Source organism: Ranitomeya variabilis, chromosome 2 (genome assembly GCF_051348905.1).
Source record: "Ranitomeya variabilis isolate aRanVar5 chromosome 2, aRanVar5.hap1, whole genome shotgun sequence".
NCBI classification, from domain to species: domain Eukaryota; kingdom Metazoa; phylum Chordata; class Amphibia; order Anura; family Dendrobatidae; genus Ranitomeya; species Ranitomeya variabilis.
The window spans coordinates 693066902-693082018 of record NC_135233.1 but is presented as its reverse complement, the minus strand read 5'-3'; the positions used below and the strand labels follow the sequence as shown (position 1 = coordinate 693082018).

Sequence of the window (15117 nt, the reverse complement as noted above, 5' to 3'; positions counted from 1 at the left end):
TACACCTAATTGTATGGCAAAAACATCATGTGAACCTAGCCTTGGATAGCCGCTGTAAAGGAGTTTTCTGGCCTAAGAAAAACTTGTAGTCATTTTATGCATTTGCAGAGCGCTGAATCATGACAGTGGGCAATTTAAACCCTGACAATACCTTTCTATTGCCTGTGGGAATTCACATGGCCACATGTATACAATTATACAATTTGTATTCTTGGTGTCACGTGCTGACTAGTCTCATTCAGCATCGTTCAAAGAAAAAAATGTAAAGGGGTTGTCAGGACTGCAGATTTGTGAATCCTGCCAGCGCATGCACCGTGAACTGCGAGGATTTGTCAGTGCGCCGAGAAGACTCACAAGTCTGCAGTCACACAGAGTGTCTGCAGACTTGTCATTCTAAACCAGACATTAGTCCGCTCATGGCCACAAGTATGCAAATCATGATCACCCACATGTACAGGTAATAATATAGGGGAATCGTCCCAATTCACGTAACACACGAGGTCACAATTCACCATTTTCTTCTTAGACCGGACAACCCCTTAAAGTGGGACAGACAGACAGCTATGCGCCAGCTATTAATATAAGATTACAAAAGGGCTTTATAGGATGGTTGGTACATGGCCATTTAGTTGTACTAAAAGAGCAACTACAAATTATTACGTTGTTTTTTGTTTTTTTTGTCCAACTGTGCATGATATGTATAACAAATGAGATCCTGTTGTCTCCTAGCAGAGAATGTAATTAAAAAGGTTTCATTAGTATACTGCCCTGTCCTAGTAATTGGTAGAAATCAATACAATTATCGCTAACTGAGTGCATATAGTCATGTACAAATGGTACTTCAATAGTTGCCACTTCATGGTAAAACAAATAGGGAAAAAGAAAATTAAAGGTCTTAAATCTTGAAACATTAAAGGGACTGCTCAAACATTTATCGCCTAACCATAATAGAGATAATGAATGGATGATCACTAGGGGTCAGACTGCTGACAACCCCACAAATCTCTAGAACGAGGAGCACAAATTATTCTGCATGAATGAAGCAAATGTCCTGATCAGTAAGTGTCCTAGTGGTCGGATCACCAGCAATCATACGTTTATCACTTATCCTGTACATGGGGAATATGCAGTTTAGGAGACAATCCTCATTGAGTAATGTTTAACTGGAAACTAGCATTCCTGGGGATGCTTGTTCCCAAAATTCATCTCTTGCATGTATAAAACATGAGAGTCACATGAAAAACCTAACAAAAGTTTCAGATTCTGCCAGGTGAAATAAAGTATCACAACTCTGCATTGCGCACTATTGTAGAAGGAAGCAATAAAACGGTAAAAATATAACCATAAGTAGGATCAGAGCGAGACAAGTAACTAACAGAGAGGAGTAAACTAAACTTTGTCTCATAGGACTCTTTCACACTTCTATCTTCCTTTTTCAGTCACAATGTGTCCTTTTGTGAAAAAAACGGATCCAGCAAATGTTTCTGTATTAGCGACGGATTGTGACGGATGGCCTCACGTTTCATCCATCGTGCACTGGATCCATCGTAAAATCGCTGTCCGTCGGGCGGAGACAATGCACAGAGGAACGTTTTTTCTGTATGTCAGAAAATCGCTCAGCGACGGATCCTGAGCTGCCCGTCGTTGGCTATAATGGAAGCCTATAGACGCAGGATCCGTCGCTGACTGTGAAAAGCAGGAATCCTGAGACGGATGCAGTCTTTTGAAACTGAACATGCGTGGAAGAATTTCCCGTCAGGCTCTCTCTCTTTTTATTATTGATGCTGCCTATGCAGCATCAATAGTAAAAAGATACAATGTTAAAAATAATTTAAAAAAAATAAAAAAAATCGTGATATTCTTAGTTTCTGGCGTCCCCCATAGACTTCCTGATGCTCGCGATGCTGTCAGCAGCTCCCATTCCCAATAATGCCTTGCGAAATGACCAGATGACGTAGCGGTCTCTTGAGACCGCTACTTCATCACAGGTTATTGCTCGCAAGGCATTACTGGGAACATGAGCTGCCGGCAGCATCGCAAGTATCCGGAAGGCAGCAGAAAGGCTGCGGGGGATGCCGGAAGGTAAGAATATCACGATTTTTTTTTTAATTATTATTATTTTTAACCTGGGTTGTGTTGTGTATGCGTTTTCACAGCAGAAAAACGCGGCAAAGACGCATACACAACGTGTGCACACAGCCTCGACGGATCCGTCAAAAAAACGGACCCAGTGCACCAGTTTTTTACAATCTGCACAGGATCCGTCTTTTCAACATTTTGACGGATTGTGACGGATTGTAAAAACGGAAGTGTGAAAGAGGCCATAGTAAACACGTTAGCAGCTGCAGCTCTCACAGCTCTGCTTTATTGCCTGCCTGTGAGATAGAAGCTGAAGCGGAGAGGAACCTGCAGATATGTCAGGTATAGTCACACACAGCTCTGCAGTGAGATCAGAGAGCGGCCATTACACATCACATCTGTAATATCCCCTCCCATTTAAAATAATCACTGGAGGCAGATTCTCATAGAGATCAGTGTCCGGCCTATAGATCTAAACAGCTCATTTACATATAAGAAAAACAAGAATTATTCTGGAATAAAATATTGGATCACAGAGACCAAGGTGTCATTTTCTTCAGCTTCCTATGACCTACATGTAGGGATGGCACTTTTTTCTATAATATGTTTCTCTCATACGAGGTAGCAAAAATCTGGTAACAAATTCACTTAATGCTATGTTTGCCAGGTGCGCAAGTCACCACGTAGAATTATTCTAACAAATTTGACAGGCGTGGCCAAAACATGCCAATGGGTTGGATGGTCAAAGTATCAAATAACTCTGCAAATAACAAATGGGGTCAACTCAGAATACAGGCGCATTTACACTGCAGGATGATTTTGAACAAGCGTTCCTAAATTCATGATATCGCAGTGCAAACTGGCTGACAATCATCAACAAATAAGCATTACACATGGATCAGTGCACATCTGACGACTGGTCAGCCTGTAGAAACAGGTGGCCAATCGGCGGTTGTTTAACAGTGCGCATCGTGCGGTGTAAGGCTACGTTCACATTTGCGGCCAGCGCCGCAGCGTCGGGCGCCGCAGCGGCGCCGCATGCGTCATGCGCCCCTATATTTAACATGGGGGCGCATGGACATGCGGCGCACTTGCGTTTTGCGCCGCATGCTTCGCTGCGGCGCCCGCGTCGGGGCGCAGAGGACGCAGCAAGTTGCATTTTTGCTGCGTCCAAATTCAATGAAAAAAACGACGCATGCGGCGCAAAACGCAGCGTTGTGCATGCGTTTTGCTGCGTTTTTGTTTGCGTTGTGCGCTGCGGCGCCGACGCTGCGGCGCACAACGCAAATGTGAACGTAGCCTAAGCGCACCCCAAAATTATCGTGTTGGTATATAGGAGCAGGGTTGACAAAACATAGTTGGTCATAGTCTACTCTTAACAGATTTATAACGAGAGGGGTAAAATTCCCTGGAGCCAGCTATATGAAGAGTGCATGTTGGATCTTCATTTAAAGGTATTGTAGCCACAACTGAAACAAACTAATTAAGACCCAGCACAAATAAAGCATTTATTCTTTTAATTAAGGATTAGCACTCATTTACTAAGGTCTTCTTTCACAGATGAGATTAGTCAGTAATTAATGTAGAAAGCACATCATTTTCCACGCGGAGCAACAGACAATAGAGGCTTAAATCGCTATTGTTTCTGAGTCATTGTATTTAAAGAAGTATCAAAGTAAAAACACAAAATATCGCTACTAGCATATTATACTGATGGACACAGGCTTAATAAGTGCCTAAATCTTTAGAAATATATTGACTAAGAAAAAAAAAAGCCAAGTTCCCTTTAAATTGCGAACAGATCAGCTGGATCCGAGACAGGAGCAGAGAAGTGGTTTGATACAAAGTGTTTACTTCCATCATCTGAGATCTGAACTTTCGGGCAGAGTTTGGAATGATGGGAACAAGACCCCCACCAATTTGCATGCAATTGAAAGGGCACTCAAAAAGAGCAAAGAAAGGTTCTGTCCTTCTTTAATTAAAGCACTCCCATCAAAGTTTTTATCCGCTTAATATATTGCAATTGTCATGTTATATAGCACTGTGCATTTACAATTGCTCATTTTATCTTTCTACCCAGCTAATTATTCTGTCTTCTCTGCTCTATGTACAAACAAGAAGTCTCTTTTCCCTACGTTTATCATTCCCCTCTTTAACTCTTGACCCATTTGCTCCCTTGTCAGGGATTTTTTGCAATGACTTATGCGTCAAACAGGGGAAATTGATCTCCTGTTTCTACATAGAGCTTAGAAGGATTCAGCTAGTCAGTTTTAAAGGGAACCTGTCACCCCCAAAATCGTAGATGAGCTCAGCCCACCGGCATCAGGGGCTTATCTACAGCATTCTGGAATGCTGTAGATAAGCCCCCGATGTATCCTGAAAGATGAGAAAAAGAGGTTAGATTATACTCACGCAGGGGCGGTCCTGCTGCAGTCCGGTCCGGGACCTCCTATCTTCATAGGATGACGTCCTCTTCTTGTATTCACGCTGCAGCTCCTGCATAGGCGTACTATATCTGCCCTGTTGAGGGAAGAGCAAAGTACTGCAGTGCGCAGGTGCCGGGAAAGGTCAGAGAGGCCCAGCAACTGCGCACTGCAGTACTTTGCTCTGCCCTCAACAGGGCAGACAAAGTACGCCTGCGCCGGAGCTGCAGCGTGAAGACAAGAAGAGGACATCCTATGAAGATAGGAGGTCCCGGACCGTGACGCCCCTCGGACTGGACCGCAGCAGGACCGCCCCTGGGTGAGTATAATCTAACCTTTTTTTCTCATCTTTCAGGATACATCGGGTGCTTATCTACAGCATTACAGAATGCTGTAGATAAGCCTCTGATGCCGGTGGGCTGAGCTCATCTACGATTTTGGGGGTGACATGTTCCCTTTAATCATGTGATGTCATAAACCTAATGGAAAATGGAAAAATTAACTGGGTATAAAAGGCAAAATGAGCGAATGTAAGTACACAGTGCAAATCATAATTGCAATATAAACTGTTCAAACAAATAAAGGGAACACTAAAAGACCACATCCTAGATATCACTGAACGATATATCCCAGCTCATCTCACAGTGCAGCTCATCCAGGATGGCACATCAATGCAAGCTTTGGCAAGAATGGTAGCTGTGTCTGTCAGCACAGTGCCCAGAGCATGGAGCAGATACCAAGAGACAGGCTAATACACCAGTAGACATGGAAGGGGCTGAAGGATGGCAACAGCCCATTAGCAGGACCGCCGCCTCCTCCATTGTGCAAGCAGGAATAGTACGTGAGCCCTGCGAAAATGACCTCCAGCAGGCTACTAAAATGCATGCATCTGCTCAAATTGACAGAAATAGACTCCATGAGGGTGATATGAGGCGCAACATACACAAGTGGGTGTTGTGCTTGCGTTCTGCTGCCTGCAACATCCTCTATCGTGAGCAATTTTGCAGTGGGTCAGTCAGAGGCAATTCTTTGGAGGTCCGCACGGGCCTCCATGTGCTAGCCAGAGGTAACCCGACTGCCATTAGGTACCAGGATGAGATCCTCAGACCCATTGTGAGAGACCATATGCAGGTGCAGTTTTCCCTGAGTTTCTCCTAATGCAGGACAATGCCAGACCTCATGTGGCTGAAGTGTGTCAGCAGTTCCTGCAAGATAAAGGCATTGATGTTATGGACTGGCCCGCCCGTTCCCCAGACCTGAATCCAATCGAGCACATCTGAGACATCATGTCTCGCTCCATCCACCAACGCCACGTTGCAGCACAGACTGTCCAAGAGTTGACTGAGGTTTTAATTCAAGTCTCAGGAGACCCTCCGCCGCCTCATCATGATCATGCCCAGGCATTGTAGGGAGGTCACACAGGCACGTGGAGGCCACACACACATTACTGTGCATCATTTCCTCTTGTTTTGGGGCATTTCCACTGAAGTTCGATCAGCCTGTAATTTGATTTTCCCCTTTAATATCCCAAGGAGGTCTGGATTTGGAATGATACTCAAAATTAATTTTGATTTACATTGATCATTGTAATGTTGTATTCTCAACGCATTTCACTATGTAATGAATACAGATTTACAACTGGAACATGTCATTCAGTGATATCTAGGATGTGGTATTTTAGTGTTCCCTTTATTTTTTGGAGTATTTTTTTTTTTTTTTTAAGAGGATAAAAAATGTTATGCTAGTGCTCCTTTAATGTTATAAAATGTTGCTGCTGCAGAATGTCTATACATCCATTAACCAAAAGCTTTTGTAGAAATGTTACAAATGTGTCAGTTTCTGGTCCGTTCGGCCTTCTTGCTTCTCTGCATTTTAGGGCTCATTCAAAAGTCCATTTGTCTTGAACGAGTTCTATCCTTATTTTCTCATAGATAGAATAAATATTCATTAAAGTCTATGGGGCTGTTTACATGTCTGTTTTTAACACACACACAAACAAATCCAGCCTATATTACAGGTAGGGACACTCCCAAAAGAGAGAAATCTGAAACCTGGAAAAGTTTGCAAACTATATATCAGAAAGCCTGAAAATGAATGAAGGAATAAAGATTGAAGACAGAAACTTAGTTTTTAGGCCATGTTCACACGATCCTTTTTTTTATCCTTTTTTTGATCCTTTTTTTTTTCAGGTCCTGATTTGGAAAACCCGCAGTGCAAAACTGCACTGCTGATTTTCCTGCAGTTTCTTCTGCAGATTCCTCTGCGGGTTTTCAACAGCACTTTCCTATTGGTGCCTGTTGAAAACAGGAGCTGAATCCGCAGAAAGAAGTGACATGGTACTTTTTTTTCTGCAGGCAAATCCGCGCAGATTTGCCTGAGAAAAAAAGGATAGTGGGCACAGCGGTTTTTGTTTTCTATAGGGTAACATTGTACTGTACCCTGCACAGCGGGTTTTCCAAATCAGGACCTGAAAAAAAAGGATCAAAAAAAGGATCGTGTGAACATGGCCTAACAGTTTAAAAAAAATGCAATAAGAAAAAAAACACGTTTACACATCAGATGTGTTCATAGCCTTTAAACAGATACATATACATACTTACCACATGGGTAGCTCAAAACCTGGATGTCATCTATGGCAATATATCCCCCTCTCCCGCCCGAAGCTTCAGCTTCAAAGATTACCTGTCAACAGACGAGAAAAGAAAAAATAAAAGATGTTTACTGCAGTCTTCATTTATACTGAAAGAACTTAAAATATTAAAGTTCAGGCAAAATCTGTCCAAAAAGCGGAGTGAAATGTTACAGATGCAGCCATCTATGAAGCAACAGATCCAATTCCTGGTACAGAGCACTGCACAGTATCAGACATGGCAGCGTCATCAACCTCTATGGCGAAAATGAAGAGCCAGGGAAAATGGATGCGTGCAGAAGTGATTACGCTATATTGCTCTGCTGCAGCCAGCTTTGGACATCGGAGGAGATTTTTCTTCTTGGGTTCAGCCCTCTTTCCCTCATTCAATCTTTTAGGCCCTGAAGCGAGCTATTTCCGCATGTAGATCTGCCATAAAAGTATTCTGGGGCCGAGCGGACATAGAAATATGCGGAGCACGGTATGAAACCTCATCAGCAAAGACGTGAAAAGCGCACGCTTCACTTTACCAGAGAAGTCGGAAACATCCATTTACAAAACAGACAAGATTTCTAAGCGTACGTACAGAAGAAGGGATTTTTCCTCAGTGTGCTGCCGGTAAGGAACAGACTGCCCCGAACCCAGTGCTCAAATACATACAGGTCAGTGTTCGTTAAAAAAATCACAGGAGGCTGCTCATGCGACCATCCGCTATGTGGACAGGGGCAGAGATTTACAATGGCTGTCTGAACTTGGCTTAAGGCTACATTCACACATTAGCATTTCTCATCTTTTGCTGCGCATTTTACAAACCGACAGCGCAATGACCCATAGGGTTTAATGGAACCAGACACATTCGTGTAAAGAGAGGTTGTAGTTATGTAATCTAAGAGCAGCATGATGTAGGGGCAGCAACCCTGATTCCAGTGATGTATCACTTATTGGGCTGGTTGGTGCAGTTTTGATAAAATCCCTGCTTTCTCTGCTGTAGATGTAGCAGTGCTATAATACTATATTGTGTATAACCCCACCCACAACCAGAGTGGCAGATTCCTGTGTACAAGGTCAGCAATCTGTCATCGATGGTGGGGGTGGGGTTAAGCAGATTAGCTGGATATGCTTGCAAGTGCTTTAGGGTACCGTTACACTAAACGATTTACCAACCATCACGACCAGCGATACGACCTGGCCGTGATCGTTGGTAAGTCGTTGTGTGGTCGCTGGGGAGCTGTCACACAGACAGCTCTCCAGCGACCAACGATGCCGAAGTCCCCGGGTAACCAGGGTAAACATCGGGTTACTAAGCGCAGGGCCACGCTTAGTAACCCAATGTTTACCCTGGTTACCATCGTAAATGTAAAAAAAAAAAAAAAAACAGTACATACTCACATTCCGGTGTCTGTCAGGTCCCTCGCCGTCCACTTCCCGCACTGACTGAGTGCCGGCCGGAAAGTAAAAGCAGAGCGCAGCGGTGATGTCACCGCTGTGCCCTGCTTTCTGGCCGGCAGTCACAGTCAGTGCGGGAAGCAGACGGCGAGGGACCTGACGGACACCGGAATGTGAGTATGTACTGTTTGTTTATTTTTACATTTACGATGGTAACCAGGGTAAACATCGGGTTACTAAGCGTGGCCCTGCGCTTAGTAACCCGATGTTTACCCTGGTTACAAGCGAACGCATCGTTGGATCGGTGTCACACACACCGATCCAGCGATGACAGCGGGAGGTCCAGCGACGAAAGAAAGTTCCAAACGATCTGCTACGACGTACGATTCTCAGCAGGGTCCCTGATCGCAGGAGCGTGTCAGACACAGCGATATCGTATGGATATCGCTGGAACGTTACGGATCGTACCGTCGTAGCGACAAAAGTGCCACTGTGAGACGGTACCCTTAGAGATAATCTCCTGCTGATAAATCAGTGCTTGTATTGAAACTACAGCAAACACCCTAATAAATGACACATTCCTGGAATGAGGCTTTCTGCCCCTACATTTTGTTGCTCAGACTAAATAGAAAAAACCGTTAATGAGTCTCTAACTAATCTGCATGTTCATTCCATTAAACTTTGTGTATGTCCTATTCTCATGTGTTTTTGTGGATCACACACAGCCATTACATGGGATCTATCATGTGTAAAATTGCCATTTACTTGCAGATATAGCATTATAAATTATATCTGGTGGCTACCAACTTCTGAATCCATACAGTGTGCAGTCTCAGAATTCTACAGTATTGTCGGAGGTCACATGACTACAAGCACGCATTTTGCATTCTTCCTGCCACGACTAGACGTGCTCAGATGCTCTCAAATGAATACACTTATCAATGAATATTAATAATTATTAATCTGAGAACGCCTTATATCTTACTGCTGTGTATTTAACAGACCCACCTTTCGCCCCCTCCACAGTCCCATCCGTTATGGACCTCATGCAACTTTCTAAAACATCAACTCTTATACAGATATACACCTACTCGAAGATCTGTATAACTTTACGTACTACAGCAAAAAAAAAAGCATTTTTTTCCTGGAAAAAGACAACACTGTCAATTTCATATGTTTCCACTAAAAAAAAAAAATGTGATTCCAAGGTGGACCAAATAGATTAGGTATAAAAAGCATCAAATATGCCAACTCTCGTGTGAGCCCTTCAGAACATTATTAAAGGGGTATTCCCATCTCAAAGATTCTATGCCAATATGTAGTATGTGTAATAATAATATTAGAAAATGCCTCCAGTGATAGTATAGTTCTTGTGATGACCTATGCAGCTTACCCCATGTGCAGGGCATTGTAGTAGCTTAGATATCCATGGTTATAACCACTAACAGCTGTCACTATATGAGTGGTCGTAACCATAGATATCTAAGCTACTGCAATGCCCTGCACATGGGGTAAGCGCCACAGCTTATCAGAAGAACTATGCTACATTTCGAATTAGAGGAATTTGCTAATAATAATTTTATCAAACCTACTACATATTGGGATATTACACCTTTATGCAATAGTAAAGGACAATGACCCACAATAAATTCAATAGGTTAGGCGATAACTTATTGATTGGGGGGGTCCTACTGCTGAGACCTGAACTGATCAGAAAGAATGGGGAATTTCTATCCCAGTTTCAAAATTTAGCAGCTGGTAGGATGCCTGAACGCTACTCCATTAATTCTCTATAGAAAAGGCAGAGCGTCTCGCTTTGCAGCCTCATAGATAACGAATGGCGCCACAGTCAAGGTTGCACACAGCCACTTGCACATTCCTAAGAGTTCCTTGTTCTGCCAACCGGTTGGAGTAGATGTGAAGATGGTATAGAGCGACTTCTAGGTGATGCATTGATCCCATGGGAATTTGAATATGCAAGTACCCTCTTCAGAGGAAAAGAAGACAGAAACTATAGTGCCACCAATTGGATCCGCAATCCTAAAAAGTCAATAGCCACCCATTAAAAGGGCATTCTCACAGGACTTAGGAAGAGAAGCCAAACCTGAAATTCCATTTGCATTTCCATTTTGGTAGTGTTTGCCCCCATCACTGAAAAGCAGAACTGGTTTGGCTGGGTGAGTGGCCACTGACAGGGGGTCCAAGCTGTAAAGTTTCTCTATTCACCAAATTACTGCTCTCCACAAAGAGAAACTTTACCTTTTAGCCCCCTTTAGAAGATGAGGAATACTTGCCGCAAGATGAGAGTTTGTGCCTAGTAGGCAACATAATTGCATTATTGAGGATTAATTTGATAAGGATGGTGAAAAGGAGACAGTAGTTATGACTATTATATAAACAGCTAAATACTGTGAAAGAGTCAAGGCAGTCATGTCTATAAAACGTACAAAAATCTTTTCATTACTTCATCATAGAACAACATTTTTTAAAAATCAATAAAAATAGATTGTAATATAGAAACATCAAGATTAACGATGAAGGGTCTAGGGTGAACACACAGTGATATAAGGGGGCTGAGGAAGCCCACGCGAAACGCGCGTTGGGGCTGCGAGTCTGGAGTCGCGCAGGGATCCATATCGGTAAGAAATATTCCTGAATCATTCAGTTTACAAACATGTCCCTTATAGGTTAATTTGTGTCTATTAAACATGCATTAAGGTGAATTTCACGATAATGATCAAAGTCCTGACACTTCTCCTGATATATAGACCTCTTGACCTTTTAAAGGTATATTCACATATTTACAAACTGGGATAGAAACTTCCTTTTTGATTTAGGAACATCATTCCCCCGAATCTTATATTACCGTACTACGTGTTGACCCTAGACTCGTCTTACCAGAGTCCATCATTAATCTTAATGTTTCTATATTACTATCTAGCTTTACTGATGTTTAAAAAATCTTCTTATATGATGAAATAATAATAATAACATTTCTGTAAATGTTATAGACAGACTGCCTTGACTTCATGTTTCTCAGCATTTAATCGTTCATATAGGAGTGTTCTGTTGCTTTATGATATTTTCTATGTGGCTATTGGGCCCCGTACACATTTTTTGTGATAATTGTTGCTCGGACATATCTGTTTCAATTATAATATAAACAGGTCTATAAATTTGGGGCTTTTCAATCAAAAGTTTAGATAGCAGTCTAATGTGTATAACAATCAGAAAAATGGATAAAGCTTTAAATAAGATCCAGCATTTATACGACAAGACAAACCCTGCATGTTTTCCACTTGTCATAAATTAAGGTAACGCCATATAGAATGGCACTGCGGAAACGGTAGACTTTTTCATGAAGACCACGGCCCAGACTTGCTCCATGTAATTCCTATGTGACCCTGGGCAATTACTATATAGCAACAACAAAATTCAATTTTACATACGCTAATTATTCCCTACAAGTACAATCACAGAGGGGTCAGCCCTCAATTTACACGTTTAATAAGTAAAACAAAATACATCAACAGCTTTTAAAATAATTCAACAAGTGTAAAATCCCACAAATCTATAAATACACAAGCTATCATATGTGGTAAGAAATTAATTGACAATCTGGCCATAGGTGTCAAGGTTCTTTCCCAATCCAGGGAGGGATCTTGTATCCGAAGAGCAGGACAGCAGAATGGAGTATGCAGAGACAGTGTCTAGAAGAGGGTGGAATGATTAGTTGTAATGTAGGAAATACTAAATCTTCGGTTTGACAATGCAAACAAAATGCCACAACACATGCAGGGATTCCTGTTTGTTAGACAATCCCTGCGCAGCTGTCAAACAGCCACGAGACATGCAGCCGCATGACCCAGCCTATTTTGACCTTAATGACCTGGCCGTTTTTTGCCATTCTGACCAGTGTCCCTTTATGAGGTAATAACTCAGCAACGCTTCAACACATCCTAGCGGTTCAGAGATCGTTTTTTCGTGACATATTGGGCTTCATGCTAGTGGTAAATTTAGGTCGATAATTTTTGCGTTTAATTGTGAAAAAAATGGAAATTTGGCAAAAATTTTGAAAATTTCGTTATTTTCAAACTTTGAATTTTTATTCTGTTAAACTAGAGAGTTATGTGACACAAAAAAGCTAATAAATAACATTTCCCACATGTCTACTTTACATCAGCACAATTTTGGAAACAACATTTTTTTTGCTAGGAAGTTGTAAGAGTTAAAATTTGGCCAGCGATTTCTCATTTTTACAATGAAATTTACAAAACCATTTTTTTTAGGGACCACCTCACATTTGAAGTCAGTTTGAGGGGTCTATATGGCTGAAAATACCCAAAAGTGACACCATTCTAAAAACTGCACCCCTCAAGGTGCTCAAAACCACATTCAAGAAGTTTATTAACCCTTCAGGTGTTTCCCAGCAGCAGAAGCAACATGGAAGGAAAAAATTTACATTTAACTTTTTAGTCACAAAAATGATCTTTAGCAACAATTTTTTTATTTTCCCAAAAGTAAAAAGAGAAACTGGACCCCAAAAGTTATTGTACAATTTGTCCTGGGTACGCCGATACCCCATATCAGGGGGGGGGGGGGGGGGGGCACTGTTTGGGCGCACGACAGGGCTCCAATCTTTAGCGGACACCATGTCGCGTTTGGAGAGCCCCTGTGTGCCTAAACATTGGAGCTCCCCCACAAGTGACCCCATTTTGGATACTACACCCCCCAAGGAGCTTATCTAGATGCATAGTGAGCACTTTGAACCCCCAGGTGCTTCACAAATTGATCCGTAAAAATGAAAAAGTCCTTTTTTTTTCACAAAAACTTTCTTTTAGCCTCAATTTTTTCATTTTCACATGGGCAACAGGATAAAATGGATCCTAAAATGTGTTGGGCAATTTCTCCTGAATACACTGATACCTCACATGTGGGGGTAAAACACTGTTTGGAAACACGGCAGGGCTCGGAAGGGAAGGAGCGCAATTTGACTTTTTGAATGAAAAATTAGCTCCAATCGCTAGCGGACACCATGTCGCGTTTGGAGAGCCCCTGTGTGCCTAAACATTGGAGATCCCCTACATGTGACCCCATTTTGGAAACTAGACCCCCCGTGGAACTAATCTAGATGTGCGGTGACCACTTTAAACCCCCAAGCGCTTCACAGAAGTTTATAACGCAGAGCCGTGAAAATAAAAATTCATTTTTCTTTCCTCAAAAATTAATTTTTAGCCCTCAATTTTTTATTTTCACAAGAGTAACAGGAGAAATTGGACCCCAAAAGTTGTTGTCCAGTTTGTCCTGATACCCCATATGTGGGGGGGAACCACTGTTTGGGCACACGTCGGGGCTCAGAAGGGAAGTAGTGATGTTTTGGAATGCAGACTTTGAAAGAATGATCTGCGGGCATCATGTTACGTTTGCAGAGCCCCTGATGTGCCTTAACAGTAGAAACCCCCCACAAGTGACCCCATTTTGGAAACTAGACCCCCCAAGGAACTTATCTAGATGTGCAGTGAGCACTTTGAACCCCCAAGTGCTTCACAGAAGTTTATAACGCAGAGCCGTGAAAATAAAAAATCATTTTTCTTTCCTCAAAAATTATGTTTTAGCAAGCATTTTTTTGTTTTCACAAGGGTAACAGGAGAAATTGGACCCTAATAGTTGCTGCCCAGTTTGTCCTGAGTATGCTGATACCCCATATGTGGGGGTAAACCACTGCTTGGGCACACGTCGGGGCTCGGAAGGGAGGGAGCACCATTTGACTTTTTGAACGCAAGCTTGGCTGGAATCAATGGTGGCGCCATATTGCGTTTAGGCACATCAGGGGTCTCCAAACAGTGGAAACCCCTCATTTCTAACTCCAACACTAAACCCAACACAACCCTAACCCCAATCCCAACTCTAGCCATAACACTAATCACAACCCTAACCCCGACACACCCCTAACCCTCATCCCAACCCTAATCCTAATCCCAACCCTAATCCCAACCCTAACCCCGACACACCCCTAATCCCAACCCTAATCCCAACCCTAACCCCGACACACCCCTAATCCCAACCCCAACACACCCCTAACCCCAACACACCCCTAACCCCAACACACCCCTAACCCCAACACACCCCTAACCCCAACACACCCCTAACCCCAACACACCCCTAACCATAACTCTAACCACAAGCCTAATCTTAACCCTATTTTCAACCCTAGCCCCGATTCCAACCCTAACTCTAATTCAAACCCTAACCCTAAAGGTACCTTCACACTGAACAACTTAACAACGATAACGACAGCGATCCGTGACGTTGCAGCGTCCTGGATAGCGATATCGTTGTGTTTGACATGCAGCAGCGATCAAGATCCTGCTGTGACATCGTTGGTCGGAGCTAGAAGGCCAGCACCTTATTTCGTCGCTGGATCACCCGCCGACATCGCTGAGTCGGTGATGTCTTCACTGGTAACCAGGGTAAACATCGGGTTACTAAGCACAGGGCCGCGCTTAGTAACCCGATATTTACCCTAGTTACCATTGTAAATGTAAAAAAAAAAAAAACACTACATACTTACATTCCGCTGTCTGTCGCGTTCCCCGGCGT

The 15117-nt window shown here is 42.8% G+C and overlaps 1 protein-coding gene across 19 annotated transcripts in view; it reads right to left on the bottom strand.

Annotated features, from left to right (window-relative positions):
• Positions 1–15117, bottom strand: part of PTPRK (protein tyrosine phosphatase receptor type K) — a 402371-nt gene that overhangs the window by 235605 nt on the left and 151649 nt on the right. For all 19 annotated transcript variants that reach the window (XM_077289403.1, XM_077289389.1, XM_077289390.1 and 16 more), the window contains exon 4: positions 7103–7184. In XM_077289403.1, the coding sequence (XP_077145518.1) occupies positions 7103–7184 (82 nt within the window). The remainder of the gene's footprint in view (positions 1–7102; positions 7185–15117) is intronic.